The sequence below is a fragment of the Stegodyphus dumicola genome, chromosome X1 (genome assembly GCF_044657685.1).
Source record: "Stegodyphus dumicola isolate Sdum_Otavi_A_Nest chromosome X1, ASM4465768v1".
Taxonomy (NCBI): Eukaryota; Metazoa; Arthropoda; class Arachnida; order Araneae; family Eresidae; genus Stegodyphus; species Stegodyphus dumicola.
This window is the reverse complement of record NC_140780.1, coordinates 253,365,487-253,377,997: the sequence shown is the minus strand read 5'-3', so window position 1 is coordinate 253,377,997 and position 12,511 is coordinate 253,365,487. Positions and strand designations below refer to the sequence as shown.

Here is a 12,511-nt window from a genome sequence, read left to right as displayed (position 1 = left end):
TTCCAAATTTTTAAAACTAAAATATCCTAAAAAACAGTCTTTGAGTGTCTGTTTTATTATGCATTAATTTTGGAAAAGAACTGAATTTTAATTAGTAGTACTTATGTAGTTGGACTTTGCAGTACTAACAGTCTACAATAAAATAACATTATTTTTAAATAAACCAGTTATATTCTAATTTGCTGAAAGTTTCCCCCTTAAATAGTATGTTAAAGCAGATTTTGAACAATTATGTAAAATTAAAATTTCATTACGCCTATAGAGCATAATTTTAACAGTTCCACTGGATTTTAATTTTTAGTAATTTCAGCCATGTCATCTTTCAAACGTACAAATGGGAAGTAAGACTGCCACAAAAACATTTATTGGAGTTTTTGATTAAAAGTCATTTCAAACACGAAAGACAAATGATAATTTGAGACTTTTATTTTTAGTATTATAGGGAAAAAATTCATTTCTTTTAAGATGTAAATGATACATATTTCTCTTATATAATTCAGACATTTCAAAAACTGTTATATATTCAGCAACATCTTTTCTCATAATGTTTTGAGAGAGAAATCTTACTAATTAAACAGTTTTTACACAAAGTTTCATATAATAAATAAATTTCAGAATATGACACACATTTTAACCACATATTCATCTGCCATGACACTCAACAATGACTCAGGAATGGCCTGTTGCTTAAAGGGGCATAGCCATGCAAGAGGTATGCAGTACCATTCCTAACATTACTCTACCATCAAACATTATCAGAAAATCATTACCTTCTAAAAGTCAATGTCTACTGAGAAGCTAAAACTTACACAATAAATTTCTAAACTTTTTCAGTCTAAATTAACATCATCATTAATTTACTGGAAAAAGAATTCTTTGTGCATATTAAATTTCTTAGTAAAATTTATAAGCATTAAAAATAATACATACCATAAATCGATTTAGTTGATCTTTGGCTGTCTCTGGTAAACCACCAACAGGTTTTGAGGTAGCCAAATGCCCATCAATATCATTCAACCACATAATAAGGTCTTGAATATCTTGATGAAATTGTTGAGCCTAAAGTGCATATGTTTATACAGAGACACAAATATATGTAGTAAAGTGCACAGTTTATTACAGTATATTTTTATACATAAAATGAATTTTTAAACACAAAATGAATGTACAGATTATCCTATTAAAAAAGGAATCATGTAAATATATAACATTCAGATTTAGATTATTTAATGCACAAATAGGAAAATCATAATAATTTAATAAATGCATAATTAGTTTGAAATTAAAGGAAGAAGGTTATAGCATAAATTACAGATATTCTCGATACTTCTGCAAGGTTCCAAAATCCACCCAGCATTTGAAAAGTAAAACCAGAAGTATCAAATATGTAAGAATGATTATTAATTCTTAATAAGCTGGATTAGTTTTTATGTAGAGGGATTTAATTTGATTTAAAGGCTAAATTCTGACCTACCTAGCCAAAGAGTGTTTAGCCGTAAGATGGTAATGAAACCAGCCCAATGTGAGAATGATACATAAGGAAGGATATAAATTAACTATTATTCATCTTTCCTTCAATTTTTTGGGGGGAAATGTTTAAAATTTAAGATCAACATTGCACAAAACAGTACTTAATGCAGAATTTTCAAAGATCTGAGATCTTGGCATTAAGAAAAATTGCATTAATGGGCATGATAAGCGACTTAAGTTTTTTTTTTTTTTTTTTTTTTTTTACATGTTATAGCCATAATTTGTATATACTGATAATTTAACTAGCTAAACAGCAATCTGTTCCTTTAACCTTCTGGGCCGGATCTCTGTTAGTTTTACATGATCAATAAAATTTCATAATCAGATATGATATTTCGCCTTTCAAATAAATACATCAGCTTTTATGTCTGAAATGCACTTTTCCCTGAAATCCTGCATAATTTTAGATGAAGGCTTTGATTATAAATGCTGTGACTCTTTTAGTAATTTCAGACCGGAAATTTCTTTTTCAGTCATTTGGCCTTTTTTTATGTGCTCAACTGTCTGGAATTTTTACATCTTGCATTTCATGAGCTCTCTAGATAGTTGAGCTGTTACTATATTTGGCAAGGATTCATATTTCCTTTAGAAAGTATACAAGTCTATATACCCAACTTATAAGATACCAAATCATGATTTTATCTCAATAATAACTACTTTTTTTACATACTATTAAGAATTTTATATATATATAAATAATTTTAGTGAAATTATATGTGACATTTTAGTATTTTTTGTATAATGTTACATGAAATGCTTGACAAAGAAGATGCTCTGCCAAAAAAATAAGAATATAGTGGCAAATCTAATTAACGTTGAGTAAATGGCTATGCTGCTAAATTGGCGAGATATTGCCAACCTGGTGATAGTTTTGGTGACTAATTTTTATTGCCAAATTTGGCAAGAAACGCCAAAAAAACTTATCCACCGTTTGGCTACTTATTGGTCCAGTCCCTGTAGAACTGTAATAAGTACAGTAATCGAATAAATAACTGCTCCTATATGTAACTGTTACCGTATCTGGCCTTCCTATGTCTGCCAGTGATTTTAAGAAGTGGGAAGTACTAGAGATTTCTTAGCAGCTGGGGGGAAACTATATAAGACTGAGGAGAGCATAAGTTTCTCAGTTCAGCGCGAGTTAGGAGTATTGAAAGATCTCCGTAAGAGCTTTGCTTTGTGCTGTGTTAACGTTCTTAGTAGTTTGAAGTGTAACTACTGATTTTACTCTGTGATACTGAGAAGAGCTATATGAGTATTTTTGTGAAAAGTTCCAGAACTGCAAAGTGTTTCTTTGGTAAAAATAAATGTTCTCAAGTTATCATCAGTTCTGTGTGCATTTAATCTACTATGAACCCTTGTGCACACACCAGTATATTAGATGGATAATAGTACATCATTCCTAATCTCTTTATCAGAATATACACTGGAATACCTTTGTAAAGTAAAGTTGAAAACCTATAGACATGAAAGGAATGCACTGACCTTCACTCCAACTGATCTGAAGTTTTGATTAAAGTCATTCCTCTGGTGAAAAGGGTGAAAAAACTAATTATGAACTATTTTTTCTATGTGAACTGCTCTTTAGCTTCCTTCATGAAGTTCCTTGAACAGAATGAAGCTGACACAATCTTGTAGTTGTGAGACCAGAACTTAATTAACTTGAAGTAATTATACATGTTGTATATACAGAAAATGAAAACTACCAGTCACTCACTAGACTTCCCTTTCCTGTACTTCTCAAATGCTGCTTAAGAAACATAAACTTAATTTTAAAAAAAAAATCTGAAAGCTTTCAGATTTTACATTATGCCCGAATGGGTGTTTTTTTAACATTTTGTGTGTTATCTTTATTTATTAAATATCATGTTCTTCGCACTTAAACCCACTTCGCATCATAAAATTTAGTTCAACAGCAATACTGCAAAATAATTTTAAATGAGCAGATCTTTAGAATTTCCAATACACAGTTTCGTGCGCTAGAGATAATTTTTTGGGGGGGGGTACAGTGTTGCCATTCCTCGCTTTGAAATTGTTGAGTTTGTTAATCAAAACTTCTTTAATGTCTGAAAAAATATGAAATAGATAATAAAACAAATTCCAAATTAGGGCTTCGAAATGCCCATATTTGCTGGAGGGTTATGTTATTCAAAATTTGATGGTTCTATGTACTGTTGTTTTATCACAACGAGAGAAACATACATACATTTATATAGATTATACATCATATAGCGTATATTTCTTTAAATATAATACAGGACTCTAATAGTTGGTGGCAACAGACTAAAAAGTGAATCAGTGCAGGAAGTGAATTGCCACAAAATGCCAAAACGAAATTAATAGCCTTTCTGGGCTAACACACTTTGGGCTAAAAATGTGAATCCCAGAACTGCTATATTTAAGGATTCAGTTATTTTCACTTTGGTCAAAATAGGGTCTGTAAATAGTTCACTAGCTGGATTAAATTTTACGACACCCTTAACATATTTCAAAATTTTGAACCTCAACAGAGAAACTCAATTTTTTCCCCAGGTTCTTACAAATAATTATATTAAATTTAATTTTTATAGTTAAATGAAATCACAGTACATTTACATATGATAAAACAGATTTACCAACATATCTGTTACAATATAAACAAAGTCTAAATTTCCAACACTTGAATAATTACATTGAGAAATTTTTTCATTTGTTTGATGTAACAGACTTATGAATATTGTAAATATACAGCTCAGTATTTACTTTAACCATAATGAAACAAGTTCTAAAAAATCTTTTTTACCCTCCTTAAAACAGCAGCATTTATATAGGTAAATAAATATCTTCACTAATGAAACTATTTTGTATGAATTGCCTAGTCACTTATCTAAGCTATTATTGCAATTCTTTCCACAGTCTTAAAGGAAATGGATAGTGATGTGAAAAGCTTTAAATGTTTACTTAAAAAGAAATTTCATCAAAAACATTTAAAATATAAATTTTTTAAACCATTCTGAATGTCCAAGAAATTAAGACTGTACTATTTTTCTTGATGCTTCAGCTTTAAGACCTATCCTTTAATTTCTCTGTATTCAAGAGGAGCATTAAAAATAATGCATAGTCTTATGTGTATTTACTAAGTATGGTTCAAACAACACAAATCATACTGATTAAAAATTTTTGGAGGAAATTCATATACTATATAAAATTAAGTAAACTTCATTCAAAATGAAAGAGAAGGCTTCTACGGTTTCAAACACAAATAAAAAATAAATAATTAAATAAACTGATTTTCATCAGTAATTTAGTAATTTGAATTAAAATGAAATTAACAATAATACAATAAAAAGCAATTAATACTTGTATAAAATTACCTCTTTAAGTGCATCCTCTAGTTCTTTATAAAGATCAGCAGATTTGCTTTGTAAATGCTGCCAACGCACATTCAAATTTTGCAATTTATTGTGTGTGAACTTAGCATCTTCACTTCCACGATCAGAATCAACAAACTCATGGCCAGCTCTGTTAATTGTATCTATGCTTGTCTGATGAGCCTGAATATCATTTGTTATTACCTGAAAAAATTAAAGCAAAAAATAGACAAAGAGCTCAGGATATACACTGGTTATCGTAAATTATAAGGAAAAATCACAAAAATAGCGATAACTCCCTCAAAAAAAACCAAACCATGTAAAATTTGAATATGTTGCCAAGTAAGAGTAGCTGAGTAAAACCGCAATATGCAAATTAGTGGCACTGCACTCGGAATACATCATTTGCGAAGAGCATAAAAGTCCATGTTTGAGAAGCAAGCCCACATATTTCACTGTGATAGTGACATCAGAAATCTGAGATAGCCAATTCGTTACAATGACCTCCAGGCATCATTTGCCTGCAGAACTATGATTGAGAGCCATTGGGAGACTAGAGGCAGGACAAAGTCAAAAAGAGGTAGCCAGATGGCTAAATGTGAGTCCTTTTGTGGTTCATAGACTTTGGAGGCAATTTCAAACTGCAGATTCGGTATCTAGGAGGTTCAGCCAAGGACAGCCAACTGCTACGACGAGCGTCGATGACCGATATTTGACATTATGCACACGCAGGAATAGAACTGCTACTCCGATTATTCTTAGATCCTCCCTTGTTGCAGGCATCGGAAGGTTGGTGTCAACGTCAACTGTGCATAGAAGGCTTCACGAAGGTGGTCTGTATGCTAGGCGACCAGCCATTTGCGTGCCTTTCACGTCACGCCATAGGACGGACCGTTTGCAGTGGGCACAACAACATATCCACTGGACACCTGATCAATGGAGGGCGGTTCTCTTTACGGATGAGTCAAGGTTTAGTCTAGAAAGCGATAGTAGGCGTTATTTGATATGGAGAGAAACTAGAACCCGTTATCATCCGTCAAACATCCGTGAAAGAGATGCATACGGAAGAGGCAGTGTCTGTGCTTGTTGTGGCATCTTTTTGGGTGGACGCACAGACCTCCATTTCTTTCCAAGGGAAACCGTGAATGCTCAGATTTTTAGAAATGACATCCTTGATGTTTACATGAGCCCATTTGCCAGGGCAATAGGTGATGCTTTCCTGTTACAGGACAACAACGCAAGACCACACAGGGCTCGCATCGTAGATGATTATCTTCAAGAGGAAACAATTATGCACATAGAGTGGCCAGCTCGATCCCTGGACTTGAATCCTATCGAGCACATTTGGGATGCTTTAGGAAGACGTCTAGCTGCTCACAATCCGCGCCCTCAGACCCTTGTCGCACTTGAAACTGCTTTGCAAGAGCAATGGCTCTCGCTTTCTATGGAACTGATAGACCGCATAATTGAAAGCATCACACATCGCTGTATGTGCTGTATTGCTTTTAGAGGCGATCATATTCCATACTGAAGGTACTTTTCCTATAGCAAACTGACACCTTCAATTTGTTCATTTTATACATTTGCTAATTTCTATACTACCATATTTGTCTGGTAATTTCTTTTTATGTTATTTGATACCTTACTATGTGTTGTATATTGTAGATAAGTTTCATTAAATTCTACATGCAACTTTTTCAGTAATCGTGATTTTTGTGATTTTTCCTTAATTTATGATAACCAGTGTATTTACTTTTAATTTAATTTTACTATCTACTTTTAAATATTATGACTTTGTAAATAGGAATTTATGTAGACTTCAAACTGTAATTTTTAGTTTTCTTTATTGGCTTTCTTTATTTTACTCTGAAATATTGGAATTTTAACAAGAGAGTTCCCCTTTTCATTCTTATGATTATATATATATATGAAAATTTTCCATATACCATCGCCAAGGAACACAATTTCAATTTAAAACCATAAATTAAAAATTTTTAGTCAGAATTCAAATTAGTATTTAAATAGTAATTTCAATTGCCTTGTTTAAAAACATAAAAATCTGCTAAGAAAAATCTTTAATCGCAAAAATACCAAAAGTAAATTTTAAGTATTGAAACACTATTGTCATTGATTGCAGATTAATTGACTTAACAAGGGGACAAACCAATCTACCATCAATTAATAACAACTAAATTAATAGAGAGTGTTTCATCTTACTTCCAAGTAAGCATCAAATTATTTGCTAGTTCCAAACCTGAAGTCACAATTAATACTCAATCTAAACTGTTAAACAAAATAGCAAATAATCTTAGGCCTTTTTAATTTATTTTTAATTACTTTATTTTGAATTGGGAAAATTATAATATAGATTAAATTAGCTCTTTTACGATTTCCAAAATTAAAACTTAGATGGCTATAACTACTACGCATATAAATATTTACACAACTTTGCATATATATATATTTAATTGAAATTCGCCATATTAAGTGAAATTAGTTCCAAATTAAAAAAAAAAAAATCATGTTGAATCAAATCAATCTTTTCATTAATAATGATAATGAAAAGACAAAGAAAGAGGGAACACAATGCTTTAATACATACTTAAGTTCATGCTCAAAGCAAAATAACTTGCAATGTTTAAAAGAAGTGATAATACCTTTAGCAATGTTATAGCCCGCCGAAAAAAATGGCTATTATTAAACATGAGTAACTTTACAAAATTTTAAATGATTTCGGTATATTTCGATTTGATTCCATAAATATAACAGAGGTATTATTCAAAATACAAAACCAATCTACACACATATGCACTTGAAAATAATCCAAATTTTTTTTTTAAAGTTTTTCTGATCATTTTAGCAGAATGGTAAGCACAGAAGTGTTGGTGTATTTAATTATAGAAAAGCACACTAGGGCTATCTGCCTAAGGGGAGGGATGCCTTCGTGGAGGACATTCTAAGGGAAACTGGCTCGTATACCCGTTACACATGGGGAAAACCACGAAAACGCACATGCAGCCAGCCCGTTCTCGGGATTCGAACCTCGGACCGAACACACTAGTGTTCAGTAACTTTACCGCTCGGCCGCTGGTGGGCGATAAGCACAGAAATAAATATATATTTTATATCATATAATATTTCAGCAATTTAAAAATCAAATTCTGCTCTCTACCAAACAAAAAAAATCACCTTTTCTTGAAAAATATGGCAATGAAGTTATACTAAGCTAAAATTTGTTTTTCAAAACAGGCAGAACGAAGAGGAGAAAGGGAAGACCCTGAGCAGTGACCTAGATTTTAAAGTGATTGAAAAAGTAAAAGTGATTCTACATATTCAGAAACAAGTTTTTGAATATGCATACAAATAAGACATAATAATAACAAAAACAATAATTAAAATGAATATAAATGTTCAAAACTCTCATGGGTGCTGATGACATATGCTTACATAAAATGCTTGCTCAATAATTATACTCTCCACTTAAAAAAAAAAATAATAAAAATAAATCTGCTGTCACTTTTTTAAATTATATGCAATTATATTTTTTGATCAGTATTTATTAATTTTATTTTTGGAGGTATGAATACACATAGTATGGTTTAGATGTTTTATAAGGGTACGCAGTTAGGAAATTCAAACTGTATAATGATTTTTGGCAAATGGGAGAAATTCTTAATATGGCTTCATGAAATGAAGAGATTAACTCTGAAAATGAACTAATGACGCAATGGTCTCAAACTGGAGTTTGCAAACAGCTGGGGATTCAGGAGTTAATAGTTATGGATCTGTAAATGATTTTCGAAGTAAAATTTGATTTATTACTTAATTTCATTATATACAGTGTAAGAAAAATATATGATACATGTTAATAGTTTAAGATATGGAAAGCTGCACATCATGTGAAAGGGATACAGCACATGATGTGCAGCTATTAAATACATAAAGTTTAAGAACCGCAGGTAAAACGTTTGAGAGTGAATTTATAGATTTTTCATCAAATGATAACCCTGAAAGAAATCACAGCCTAAATTATAAATCATGGGATTAAAACGTTGGTACAGTATAAAATCACGAAAAATAAAATATAGTTTGCAATGTGTTCAAGATAGATTTAGCTAAGGGAAAAGTTTGCAACATTATTAATAATATAAAAAAAAGCTGAAAAAAAAGGTCAAATTTAAAATTTAAAGGCAACCATGTCATCATATTTGGAAAACTTAATGGAGAACAGACAGACACTGAATGAATGTGCATAATTATAATAAGAAATGTTGAACATATTTTAAATCTGCTCAACTAACTACAATTCAGCATCCTAAATATGGTTCTACAAATTTAAATATAACTTTTATAGTATGAACTCAAAAATAAAAGGTTTATTTAATTATGGCAAAGTACACTAGGGCTATCTGCCTAAGGGGAGGGATGCCTTCATGGAGGACTTTCTAAGGGAAACTGGCTTGTATACACATTACACATAGGGAAAACCACGAAAACGCCCATGCAGCCAGCCCATTCGCGGGATTCGAACCTCGGACCAAACTATGAGTGTTCAGCGATTTTACCGCTCGGCCGCTGATGGGCCTCAAAAATAAAAGGAAAGTTCCTTACCATCATATTACTGAAACTATCTATATTTAGCAACTTTCCTTTGCTTATATGATACAATGATGTGGACATTTTCATTAAAGACATATATATAACTAATGTATGATAATGTGTTTGACAGAGTCTGACCTTGATATGGAATTAATTCATAAAAATGGCAAACTACTGTCTTTTTTCATCGTATGTCTTGAAAAAACAAGAAAATATAAAGTTAATCAATAAAAAGAAATGTGTCAGCCAAGTAAACTTTTAGTTTAAAAAATCAGGGAAGCAGGTAAACAAAATCTAAAAATGTAGGTGCCAGAACTTAGTTTCACAGTACTCCAAAGGCAGTGCTTCTTGTAGAACCTAGATCTTATTTTAAAAACTGAGATTTGATTTGATAGCTCAAAGAAAAGAGAGAAAGAAGAAAAGGAAAAAAAATCGACTAAAACTACTTCAGTTTAGCTTCTTGATAAATATGGGTTTCGAATTTGGAAAAATCTTGCTAAAAAACGTTTTTGATTCTACAGTGTTTCAATGGACCGTCATCTTCAAATTACATGCATAATCAGTTATTACCATCGCACTGCATAAACATGTGTGTTTATATATATATATAAAAAAATATACTATGAAAAGTTTAAAAAAAAAAACAAACAGTTGAATTTGTGTTTGGTAAACCAGCTGCAGTTGTTTGTAATTTTGGAACTCATAATTTGATTAAATTTTCTAAATATAACTGTTTAAATAAATAACCGTTTTAATTATTATTTCATTTCACTGCATATATACTATACATTTAATATATAATCAGTGACTGTTACATAAGTGTTCACTTTTTACATCATGTTTTAAAAAATTGCATTTTCTTTATTTCTATAAAAATTGCATTTTCTTTATTTCTATTTACGCTTTTATATTTCCTAAATTACAGCATGCTGACAAAAATATATATATCTTTTTTACCTATTAATTTATCAACTTAAATTTTTGTTCATGAATTGATCAGCTAGGGAGTCACAAAAGACCATTTTAAAACTTAAAGTTGAAACTAACATTACTAAATTTTGTTAAAATTTTACTTTTTTTTATTAATGTATGGATAATGTTTCAAAAGTAAGGTTTCTTGGGCCATTATACAGTTTCCATTATATAGCTATTATACATAGCAGATTTCCATACATTTTTTCACAAAATTTGAGAATACAAGTTTAAAATACCTTCTTTTTCAAATTAATTCTTTCAAGTTTCGCAATTTCACACAAATTTTGAACAAAAGTTTAACTATTTCCCTATCCCCCATTATATCCCTTCTTTATACAACTTGAGAATTCATCTCATAATGAAGATGCTAGTACCTTTTTGTCTGTGACTATATGATATGACAAACTTATATAACTTAAAAACAAGGATCAATTAATGGCTGTCAAATAATGATAATGTTACTAATTTAAGGGCTTTTTTAAATTTAGGAAATACTACTTGTCATTCGATTAAATGCATTTCCTTCACATTAATCACGTAAAATACAGGCTTTAAAATACACTGCTCGACATTGAAAATGCAACACCAAGAAGGAGTGGTCAGAACGTAATAAAATTTGGAAAAAAGATACAGCAAGCAGCAATAAGTGATCTTTATTCCAAAATGATAGTATGAATACAGAGTGAGAACAGCGTCAGCTCAGTAGGATGTGGGACTCCTGCGGAGAGCGATGCACGAAGAAACACGTCTAAGCATAGAGTCAATAAGAGTGTGGATGGTGTCCTGCGGGATGGTTCTCCATTCCCTTTCAACTATTTGCTGCAGTTTGTCTTCTGAACGATGCTGGGGCAGACTCTGCAAACAATGTCCAATCACATCCCACACATGTTCAATTGGTGACAGGTCAGGAGAGTACAGTGGACAAAGAAGCATCTGTATGCCTTGCAGAGCATGTTGGCAGATGCGAGCATTACATTAACTTCACATCACCTGATTACATTAAAATTCTTTCCTAATAAACCCTATATTGGTACATTATAAAAAGGTTATTTTGCACAGCATTCACATTAGACACAGGATACGCATTATATTATCATTATACACTGGGTATGCATTACATTATATACGGGGAAATTAATGATACATAGGAACATTATACGCAGTAGTGGGTTATAAGCACGATACGGGTTAAATTATTCACAGGAAATTAGTTATACACAAGCAGGACCACCGCGGACAGCGATACACAAAGAAACATGTCTAGGCATAGAGTCAATAAGAGTGCGGATGGTGTCCTGAGAGATGGCTCTCCATTCCCTTTTAACCATTTGCCACAGTTTGTCTTCTGAACGAGGCAGGGGCAGAGTCTGCAAACGGCGTCCAATCACATCCCACACATGTTCGATTGGTGACAGGTCAGGAGAGTACGGTGGACAGAGAAGCATCTGTATGCCTTGTAGAGAATGTTGGCAGATGCGAGCACTGTGTGGTTGGGCGTTATCCTGCTGAAAATTGCATTAGGCAGCCTCTGAAGGTAGGAGATTGCCACCTTTCACAGTACATTATCCAAGCATCGTTGAGCCGTCATAGTGCCCTGAATACAAACTAGAGGTGACCTGGAATCATAGGCAATAGCGTTCCACAGTTACTGCCAGATTAGATCTGTCTCCACATCGATGCCACACACGTATGCAGCGACTGTCACTGGATAAACAGAAGCGTGACTCATCTAAGAACACTACGTTTTGCCATTCTGTCATCCACATCACTCCAGTCCGGCACCATTCAAAACATTGGTGTCTCTGCTGTGGGGTCAATGGCAGTCTTCTTAACAGATGCCGTGAGTGCAGGCCACGTCTAACCAATCGACGGGAAATGGTTCTGGTCAACACGGTAACATCCAGGGAATCTTGCACATGCTGCAGAATCGCGGTACAAGTGACTTGTGGGACCACCACAGCTTGTCAGTGGATGTGTTGATCCACGCATGCTGATGTCACTCTGGCTGCAGCTGTACCCCTCCTTCTTCCCACATTTCCGATCACCATACCCCTCGTAAA

At 32.6% G+C, this 12,511-nt stretch overlaps 1 protein-coding gene across 8 annotated transcripts in view; it reads right to left on the bottom strand.

Moving 5' to 3' along the window:
- LOC118197123 (uncharacterized) overlaps nt 1–12,511 on the bottom strand; it is a 466,504-nt gene that overhangs the window by 51,228 nt on the left and 402,765 nt on the right. For all 8 annotated transcript variants that reach the window (XM_085807503.1, XM_085807502.1, XM_085807499.1 and 5 more), the window contains 2 exons: nt 4,881–5,081; nt 931–1,059 (listed from right to left, as the gene is read on the bottom strand). In XM_085807503.1, coding sequence (XP_085663629.1) covers nt 931–1,059; nt 4,881–5,081 — 330 coding nt within the window. The remainder of the gene's footprint in view (nt 1–930; nt 1,060–4,880; nt 5,082–12,511) is intronic.